At 38.4% G+C, this 11,166-nt stretch overlaps 1 protein-coding gene across 2 annotated transcripts in view; it reads left to right on the forward strand.

The window, feature by feature from the left end:
- The window catches only part of LOC127442903 (zinc finger protein 239-like), an 88,477-nt gene extending 78,123 nt beyond the window's left edge, over positions 1–10,354 (forward strand). For both annotated transcript variants that reach the window (XM_051701271.1, XM_051701270.1), the window contains exon 2: positions 7,087–10,354. In XM_051701271.1, coding sequence (XP_051557231.1) covers positions 7,087–8,186 — 1,100 coding nt within the window. In that variant the 3' untranslated portion in view covers positions 8,187–10,354. The remainder of the gene's footprint in view (positions 1–7,086) is intronic.
- The last annotated feature ends 812 nt before the right edge of the window (positions 10,355–11,166 follow it).

Raw genomic sequence — 11,166 nt, forward strand, 5'->3', positions numbered from 1 at the left:
TTACAGTTTAAATCATTGGTAATTAGAATACTGTTACATTAGAAAAGTATTTTAATTACTGAAGAGATTACTTTGCATTTTATTGGCATTTGTTTCATTTCATATTTAGTCCTTTCAGGTGGAAAACATTTATCCATATAAATTATGCAATCCAAAGTGCATTTGAACAATGGTGAAACACTTTCTTATGATGTGTTACATTCATACGAGCAGACAGAGAAGTAAGTTTGAAATAAGTTTGGAGCAGAAGAAATAGAATTAAATCTTGTGTAAATTGTCAGCTTTACGCTAAGCTAAAATGCTATTTCTAGCCATTTTACATGCACATGTTACCAGGCACGATCATATTTTTTTTTTTATCAAGAAAATTCACGTTAGATCATAATTTCTTTTTTTCTAGTAAGACCTTTGATATTAGGGCAAAAATCATATTCTTGATAAAAATCTATTTGATTTATCTTGTTTTAGAAACAACACTGCATAAGATATTTAGGTTTTTCAGAGAATGTATTTTTAACGTGTATTTTGTCTTACTGTACTGGCAGAGTTTTTATAGTCAAAAAAAGTTAAACAAATCTACCAGTGCTGAAGAAGTAATCCAGAGTATTTAAAATACATTACTGACCTTGAGTAATCTAACGGACTACGTTACAAATTACATTTTACAGCATGTACTCTGTAATCTGTAGTGGAATACATTTTGTGTGTGTGTGTGTGTGTGTGGAGCATAGAATATCTGGAGCAGTGTTTACTTACAGAGAGAAAGAGATTTTTTGAGGGTACAATGTAGAAACAGCAGTGGAAAGGCGGGTGGGTGAGGGAACGGAGGTTACGCCGAAAGAAAAAGAGGGGAAGTATGTGGTTGACTGGATGAAAGTGTAATCATAAATTGAACAAAGTAGTGATCAGAGACATGTAGAGATGTGACTAGAGCATTGATAGCAATACAATTACGTGTAAAAATAAGATCCAGTTGGTTGCCTGATCGGTGCATTGCAGTAGTGCAAAGCCATTCCGGGTCGAACGAGGCCAGAAGAGCATGAAGTTCAGTGGCTGTTGAAATCACCAAGAACCACAAGCAGGCTGCCATCTTCTGGGAAGGAGGATAGCAGGACATCCAGCTCCTTAAGGAAGTTAGCCAGTTGACCTGGAGGGCGATATATAACAACAGTATGGATTTTTGTAGGTTGTGTTGTAGTTATTACATGGAATTCAAATTAGTTATAGTTGCATAGTGAGGAGACTGGTGAATATGTCCAGTTGTATGGAATTAGCAAACCTGTTCCCCCACTCCTACCGGTATGTTGAGGGGTGTGAATGAAGGAGTTGTTGGAGAGGGCAGCAGGTGTTGCTGTATCTTCTGGGCATGTCCAGGTCTCTGTTAGAGCAAGGATGCTAAGGGCTGACTGTGGCAAAGGCTGGAATGAAGTCAGCTTTGTTCACAGCTGACTGGCAGTTCAAGAGTCCATCCAAAAATGAGGGTGGGGAAGGTGATGATGTGCAGTGGGGCTGTAAAGTTGTGTGAGTTGCGATGTGTCCTGCGTCTGAATCGTGAAAACTGTCTAGAACAGATAACAGGGATGTGTTTGAGGGCACATGTTATGCGTGGAGTATACATAGAGGAATGGATAAGGAAATTGTCAACAATAGTTAAAATAAAAAGATACTTAAGTGCTATTGTGAGTGGTGCCTTGTCGGTGTCCTTGCTCCGTGGACTCGCACAGGTAGACTAGCTGGTCTTTACACAAGTAAGTCTTCACACGAGCAGGGCTTCACACAAAGGCTGTCACTTCTGCTGCCGCTTCCACGTTTGTGTTCACGTCAAATATATATGTGGCTATCACACACTAACACACTACTAAAGAATCCTACTGACACATCGCTTCTCCTGAAATGACTATGGACCATTCAGTTTAAATATCCTACCTGGCATTGGACGTGCCTTACTATTTATCACAACAAAGCAACCACACTTGGCCAACGGAAACTGAGGGTTGCGTGAGATGACAACGCGGGAATAACAACTGAGTTCAGTACTCAGTAAAACAAATAAACTAGCCTAGCAATGAATAATACTCTAAAAGCAAGTGAATACACTACAATAAACACACACTTACACACAATACAGCAGACTCATACTGATAGATCATTTCTCCTTAAATGACTATGGGTCATGCAGGTTAAATATCCTACCTGGGGTTGGATACGCCATACTATTTATCACAGCAAAGCGACCACATGTGACTAACCGAAACTGAGGGATGCTCAAGGTGACAGTGCCGGAACAAACACAGGTTCAGTACACATTAAAACAAACAACTAATCTAGCAATGAGTAATACTCTAAAACAAGTGAACACACTGTAGTAGACGTACATTTAAATAGCTAAACGCGACTTCAACACACAGTAAACAAACACTCCAAACTAGCAATGAATAATACTCTAATTGCAAGTGAAAACACTGTAATAAACACACATGTACACACTACTGCAGACTCCTACTTGTAGATCGCTTCTCTTTTTTTACGTATGGCATAAAAAGGGCACGGCAAACCAATATAAACACATCAACCCTAGTAGGGCTGTAACGATCCATAGAGCTGGATCGATGCATCGATTAAATCACCAACGATGTGATGTAATCGATTCAATGAGTAAACATTGAATATTTTTTTAAGATGCACCTTTGTTTTGAAATTATTGCCAATTATGTCCGCACGCATTTCCGTCAGGCGATGCAGCAACCTTATGATATTCATCTTGCTTTATAAGCGCTAAATAAGCTTCTCATGTGGGACACGGATGTTCGTGGAGTGATTGAAGCATGAAGTTGCGCTCTCCAACCGTGCCGCATCCAACAAATTTTAATTCTACATGAGAATTTTCTATTTTAAAAGGCTATGGAGCAATTCAACCATGTCAAACAACTAAACAGCTCCAATATTTTGAACAGCATTGACGACGGTAATAGAAAACACCTTCCCCACACCAACATCAATTACAAGACTTTTCATATCTTCACATCAACACTCTTACTAAAATATATCACAGTAAACTCTAACAGAATTTTTCAATACAACTGTGGAAGATGTTGCCAAGAAAAAACACGGATAGCACATACCTGTCGTGGGTATGTACAGTTGAAGTCAGAAGTTTACATACACTTAGGTTGAGGTAATTTAAAACTTATTTTTTAACCATTCCACAGATTTAATATTAGCAAACTATAGCTGTGGCAAGTCGTTTAGGACATCTACTTTGTGGATGGCATGAGTAATTTTTCCAACAATTGTTTACAGACAGATTGTTTCACTTTTAATTGACTATATCACAATTCCAGTGGGTCAGACGTTTACATAGTCATCATACCGCTCAGGAAGGAGACGCATTCTGTCTCCTAGAGATGAATGTAGTTTGGTGCGAAAAGTGCGAATCAGTCCCAGAACAACAGCAAAGGACCTTGTGAAGATGCTGGAGGAAACAGACAAGTATCTATATCCACAGTAAAACGAGTCATATATTGACATAACCTGAAAGGCTGCTCGGCAAGGAAGAAGCCACTGCTTCCAAACTGCCATAAAAAAGGGTGAGGCTTGCAAGTTGAAGAACACCATCCCAACTGTGAAGCATGGGAGTGGCAGCATCATGTTGGGGTGCTTTACTGCAGGAGGGACTGGTGCACTTCACAAAATAGCTGGCATCATGAGAAAGGAAAATTATGTGGATATATTGAAGCAACATCTCAAGACATCAGCCAGGAAGTTAAAGCTTGGTCGCAAATGGGTCTTCCAAATGGACAATAACCCCAAGCATACCTCCAGAGTTGTGGTAAAATGGCTTAAGGACAACAAAGTCAAGGTATTGGAGTGGTCATCACAAAGCTCTGACCTCAATCCGATAGAAAATTTGTGGGCAAAACTGAAAAAGTGTGTGCGAGCAAGGAGGCCTACAAATCTGAAAGGAATGAGCCAAAATTCCAGCAACTTATTGTGAGAACCTTGTGGACAGCTACCCAAAACGTTTGACCCAAGTTAAACAATTTAAAGGCAATGCTACCAAACACTAACAAAGTGTATGTAAACTTCTGACCCACTGGGAATGTGATGAAAGAAATAAAAGCTGAAATAAATCTCTCTCTGTTATTATTCTGACATTTCACATTCTTAAAGTAGTGATCGTAACTGACCTAAGTTTTCTATGATTAAATGTCAGGAATTGTGAAAAACTGAGGACTGGTGCACTTCACAAAATATCTTAATTATTTCTGTAGTTATTAATTAATATTTGAATTAATCAATTGAATCTAACTCATTAAAACCTCATATGGGGCTCCAGTAAATGTAGTGTGCTACGTTTAGGAGCAAGTTTGGTTATTAGCAATAATTAATAATTATCAAAGATAATTATTAATTATTAAAATCAGTAGAACATTGATGAGAATCAATGTTAGCTTTTTTAAAATCCTTTAAATCAACAATTATCAAAGATAATCGTTAATTGTTAACATTGATGAAACATTAATTAAAATTAACACTAGCTTATTGATCATTCAAATTCAGTCATCAAAGATCATTATCAATTATCAAAAATCAATAGAATATTAATAAGGATTAACATTGACGGGGCACCACCCTGGAATCAGGGACTAATAACCAAATAGTAAAACAGTCTCAATGTTAGATTGTTTTCTTAGGAAAATTGACATCCGAAGAATATCGATTTTCCGGAAAAAAAACAATGAATGAAGGTTTGAATCCGAGCACTGACATCCCGTCAGCATGCCACAGGCGTATGCAAAACAAACCAAAACACTTCTCTTTGTAATATAAACAAAGTTTATTTATGCAGTAATTTCAATTAATAATTAATACAATGCAGTCAATAAACTTCCGACTTACAACTCCAAACTAAACAGTGATGTGATTAGATATGGAAATAAAAATAATCCTATGACACATAAGGTGTGTGTGTGTGTGTGTGTGTGTGTAAGGAGGGATGCGCACAAAATGGCGGACGTGACTCTCGTGGAGAGTATGTTACGCGAGACTTCCGGCCAGGGAATATGACCATGAATGGGGCGGAGAGAAACCAGTCAATGGTGTCTGGCGTCTACCAGTTACCGCGTGTATCCGCTTGTACGATAGCTTAGGGACAAAGCTGGGCTTTAGCATTTAAGCTATCTACGAGCCAAAATGTGTGCCAGAATGTTTGTGAGGGGTCACGTGCCTGCATGTGTGTGTGTGTGTGTGGTTAGTACGAGAGAGAGAGAGAAGTGACAGACCTAATGCCGATTTCGCGATCGTGGGAGAGAAAGCAGCTGTTAGTTCATCGCTCAGAGACGCGGTGGACGGCTCGTAAACAGTCCCGCGTACTTTGACTATTTAATGGATGAACTCAGTTTACCTGTCTCGCCCGCGATGGCGAAATTGCACAACAGTCCAATTTGGTTGGACCACAATACAGCAAAGCAAAATCGTGATAATCAATACCCTGAGTATTAATAATGAGCGGACATGGCGGTCCGTAAACTGTACAAGCAAAAACCTTGAAACACAAGAATAACACACTATAATATTCTATCTCTGCCCAGACGTAAACCTCTTACTTGAATCGCATGAGGACACAGGTAGAATGTGTTTTACTCCGTCCTTTAACTCTGACCCGGTTCCTTGAGGCTCGGGTGATGACGGGAGGACGTTTCCTCGCTCTGTCGGCGGGCGGTACGGCTGTTGATTCTCGGCGGGCTGGCGGAGAACTCAGAAATGTCGACTTGATTGAAGATGGAAGAGAAATCTTTAATCTCTTCACTTCTGTAGGCAAACGGATGAAGATGCGAATTGCTCGGCGGTCTCCTTCGGATCCTTTAAGAGTGTTCGGTTGAACACAGAGTAATCTCAACTCGTCCAGCGAGATGGAGATTGTATGGCCACAGTTTCAAGTTGGACGTTACTTCCTTGTGCCACGAGGTTTTACCTGAGAGCAGCGATGAAACTGCGTCTACACACTGCAAGCAAAGTTGCTGGAAGCAAATCCCGAAAGCATTTCAGAGGTATTTCAACTCCTGATGATTTCATGGTTTGAGGTGCGTTCTGTTGTGTGCCTCATCCAATAGGAGTTGAGAGTTCGATCCTTTAGTGAGCAAGGCTTCATGGGATTTGTAGTCTGTTTTGGACTTCCTTTGTTTGATTTTGTCGCAATTTTTATCAGTAAGATTTACGACATGGAATGTGGGGGCTTGAGTTATGTTTTTACGACTGTGTTAGGCCTGCCTTTGTCTTCTATCTGAATACATGAGGCCCAACATATTGGATTTACACTTTTCAGACAGCTCAATAAAATATTCAAACTATATTTTGTATTTGTGAGATATAATTGATTGTGTAAAATAGGCACATAATATCGTAATATCGATTGCAGGCCCCTGAATCAAATTGAAATCGCATTGTGGCAGAGGTATCTGGAAACATCGGATTGCTAAAACAAAATTCACAAGTTTACCAAGATATCCTACAGGATAATGTCAGGGTGGCTATGCGCTAGCTGAATCTCAGTTGAATTTGGGTGATGCAGCAGGACAATGACCCTAAACATCAAAATAAATCCACTACAGAATGGCTTCAAAAAAAGAAAATCCACCTTTTGGAGTGGCCCAGTCAGTGCCCAGACCTTAACCAAATAGAGATGTTGTGGAATGACCTCGAGAGCTGAAGCAGTTCAGTAAGGAAGAGTAGTCCAAAATTCATTCTGAATGTTGTGCGGGTCTAATCCACAGCTACCGGAAAGGAGGATCGACCAGTTATTAAATCTAAGGTTTCACTTTTTCCACAGCACTGTGAATGTTCAATGGGACGTGTTCAATAGAGACATGAAAGATTATAATTGTTTCTGTGGTGTTAGCTTAAGCATATTGTGTTTTGTCTATACTTTTATATAGAGAACACATTTTATGACCAATTAATTCAGAAAACCAGCTATCTTGCCACTGTGTGTCTGTAACACAACATTGTATATTCTCAATGCTGGTTACTTTGATATCACAATTGTCCTTCTTGAAATAATTTTTTCATAATTTGTTTTCTCTTTAGACTCGAAGGTGAAAGAGGAAAGTCAAGAACTGAATGAAGAGCAGAAGCTCCATCACTGTCAGAATCCTTCTAATTTCATAAAAGACGACAAATATTTTAGTTTTTCACAGAGTGAAAAAAATGTTAAGCAAGAAAGAACTGAACGAAAAAAAGCCAAAAATCCCTCAACCTCTTGTCAGCCAGGAAATAGTTTCACAGAGAAAAGATGCCTTACAAGTTCCAGAAGAATTCACACCAGAGAGAAGCTCTTCACCTGTCATCAGTGTGGGAAGAGTTTCACAAATAAATCAAAATTTGAGAATCACATTAGAGTTCACTCTGGAGAGAAGCCTTTGACCTGCCATCAGTGTGGAAAGAGTTTCACAAAGAGTGGAAACCTTAAGCGTCACATGAGAATCCACACTGGAGAGAAGCCTTTCACCTGCCATCCATGTGGGAAGAGTTTCAGGCAAAAAGTAAACCTGAAGACTCACATGAGACTTCACACTGAAGAAGAGCCTTTTACTTGCCATCATTGTGGGAAGAATTTTAAATCTCATGGAAACCTTACTATTCACATGCGAGTTCATACTGGAGAGAAGCCTTATACGTGCCATCAGTGTGGAATGAGTTTTATACAAAAAGGAAACCGGGATATTCACATGAGAAGTCACACTGGAGAGAAGCCATATACATGTCATCAGTGTGGAAAGGGGTTTACATTTCAAGGAAACCTTAGTATGCATATGCGAATTCACACTGGAGAGAAGCCTTTCACGTGCCATCTGTGTGGAAAGGGTTTCATGCGTAAAGAAAGAATGAATTTGCACATGCAAGTTCATACTGGAGAGAAGCCTTTCACATGCCATCAGTGTGGAAAGAGGTTTACATTTCAAGGAAACCTTCGTATGCATATGCAAATTCACACTGGAGAGAAACCTTACACATGCCCTCAGTGTGGAAAGGGTTTCACACGTAAAGGAAGAATTAATGTGCACATGCTAATTCACACTGGAGAGAAACCTTACACATGCCAGCAGTGTGGAAAAGGTTTCATGCGGGCAAGCAGTCTCAATACTCATCACTGTTCTGCATTAGAATCGGTCCAAAAACACACCTGAACATTCATGCAAATTAGCCTTACTTGTGTTCCCTTTGTGGAAGAAGTTTTTCAAATCTGCATGGTTTTAAAAAGCACCAAACAATACATACCAGTGAGAAAGCTCATGGATGATCTCCGTGTGGTAACGTCTTTACTAGAGCTTGGGACTTGAAAATGCACCAAAACATTTGTATTGAAAAAAAAAAAAACAGTCATAACTAATAGCAATAATCAGTCTAGTTTAGGCATGTACTAGTTATTATAGTTCAATAGGGTATATTGAAAATGTCATTTATTTCTATATCTTATAACTTAAGGTCTCTAATTTGTTGTGTACACGAATCTGACCGAATAATATGAAATTACCAGAAATGAAATGGAGCAAAATCTTGTACTGAATGATTTAATGAGCACATAGAACATGTTTCATTAATTAGTTTTGATCAGATAAAGGACTTTGAACATTGTATCGACATCATCTCATAATCTGGATTTATTGATGGAAAAATACACTGTTAAAACAAAATGAAACTGTCAGAGAAACATTTATTGTACATTGCATTTACAATTTCTTTAGTCTTTGTTGAACAACTTCAATGATCTCTTCATGACTGCAACAAAAATACTTGAGAGACCAGAGGAATTTGGGTTTCACAAGGACTTTTCTTGACGACAGTGTATGAAGTTTGCATTTACACTGCAGCAGATTATGTGAATTCCCACTGTTGTTAATATCACTTTACTGAGTTTGTCATCTGATCTAAATGCATCATGTTCTCACTTAGCAGTGCACATATTTATTGTTTGCCTATGTAATTAAATTTGGAGTGACTACAGATACTGCAGACTCATCTAAACCGATACAATGATCACTACCTTCTGAACATACATGAATGAATGAACATCAATCTGTGCTCAACACAGTTCAATTTGTGCTAATAAAGCTCCAATATGTATTATCTGTAGCATTTATCAACTGCAAAAAAAATATATAAAGGTATATGGAACAATCAGAAGTTGCTGGAAAACTGGCATTTAACCACCTGTAAAAGGTTTAGGGGTGGTTCTAAGGGGGGTAGCAGTGGGGCCAGTGTCCCCGTTCATAAAGCCTGGCCAGTGGCCCACCTAAATTTAAGTGGAGATAAGAGGGGTAAAGTAAGTTTTAAGTTCGATATACACAATTTGTCCATAATTCATGGACGTTTTAACTCCTCCATTCCATATTGTACTTGTTTATATGAAAGCTTACCATTGTTTAACAGTGGCATTTTTAATGAGAAAGCCATTACCACAGGTAAGACCATGGATGGCTCCACATTACTGTGGTTTAATGTCGATAGCCTTTATTAAAAAATTAAATAAAATAAAAATACTATAGTATTTGTTATACACATTTAGAATCTTTTAACTACAGTTGTAATAAAAATAAAGTCTAATAGATTCACTCTAATAGATTATATAAGAATCTATTCAAGTTTCCAGTTAGATTTACTGCAGTAAAAAAAAAAAAAAAAAAATTTTTTAGTAAGAATGATGATGTGTATTTTAAAAACTGGTGATGTGTATTTGTCGTCTCTTTATCTCGTCGGTGCTATTTATAATGTAGGGGCTGTCTAGCAGTTTGAGAGTTTTGACTTTCTCCATATAAAGCTTTATACTAAAATGTTCTCTGTAGAATTCAAATGGGTCACATATGTTTTGTGGTCTCCGCCTGCATCACGCAAGTTTCACTCTGTGTTGTCCCAGAGCTCTGGTGATGAGAGATGTGCACTGCGACGGTTTCTGCAAAAGCACGCTTCATTTGCCCCACGCAGATGCGCATGTAAGTTATAAGAGGCATATTTATTGCTTATAAAGCTTAACTCGGGAGTTACACTGCCAATTTCTACCTGCATTTGGCAGGTTGGTGGGTGTTAATTTCAAACCCTGGTCTGAGGTATGACATACTTGCCGATACAGAAAGGTGGAGGGATACCAACTCCCTGGGACTCTTTGTTTTATTGCCACATAACTGTTTACAGCTTGCCGAAATAACAGGAGTACTGCGTAAACATGAACAATTGTAATAGAGGGATTGTGATTCATGGAATATGATTCATGGAATAGCTTTCCCTTGTGAATGTGTGTGATTGTGTATTTACCCCCTCGAGGCTTGCTGTAGAAAGTGTATGTCCAAATGTTGCTTTCAGTGAGTAAAGACATTACTTTCACTAAAAACAGACTGTAGTGCCTCTGCTTTCTTATTTCATTGGTCATTTTAGGGTTGGAGAAAAATGCTTGGTGATGGAATCACTAGGGATTGCAGTCAGCGTTTGTGATGATATGCGGGTATGTGTCCGATCGCTGATGAAAACATTCAGACCTGCATGATGACTCCATTATTAATCTAATTGACTCCAATTGTATTAGACCTCGAATTAAGGTTGAGATTCCAATCATTACTTGAGATTTGATCTAGATTTTGATTCTTGATTATTCTAGTTAATTCTACACTTTAATTGTGCTCGTTCATTTGTAATCCTGTTGCTTAGGGTCTCGTTCTGGCCGAGTACACAGATCCGATGACTAATACTGTTTAGAATGATTACTACTGCAGCTTATCTATTTCTAAACAGGTGTTTTGCTTAGTTCTATAGATCTTTATACACTTAACTAACTTAATATGACCTCTAGACAGAGGTAAATGACTAATACTATTTGAATAAGGCCGACCAACATACCATTACCCAAATAATAGTTTTGCTTGATTCTATAGTTTCCTATCACACTTGACTAGAATAATATAAGCATTAAACAGAGGTCATGACTAATACAATTTAGATGGGTTGATCAACATTACATTGTCCCATATAGTACTTTCTTTTTGCCTTTACAGTGTATTACACTTTATTAAAGCCAAATAGTTAGTCAGAAAGCTAAGATCTCAGTTGGCGTGCCTCATGCTCCATCAAATGCTGGGCCTTAGTGTGTAATAACCCTAGTCACTGATTTGCTGTAAC

The sequence above is a fragment of the Myxocyprinus asiaticus genome, chromosome 6, assembly GCF_019703515.2.
Source record: "Myxocyprinus asiaticus isolate MX2 ecotype Aquarium Trade chromosome 6, UBuf_Myxa_2, whole genome shotgun sequence".
NCBI lineage: Eukaryota > Metazoa > Chordata > Actinopteri > Cypriniformes > Catostomidae > Myxocyprinus > Myxocyprinus asiaticus.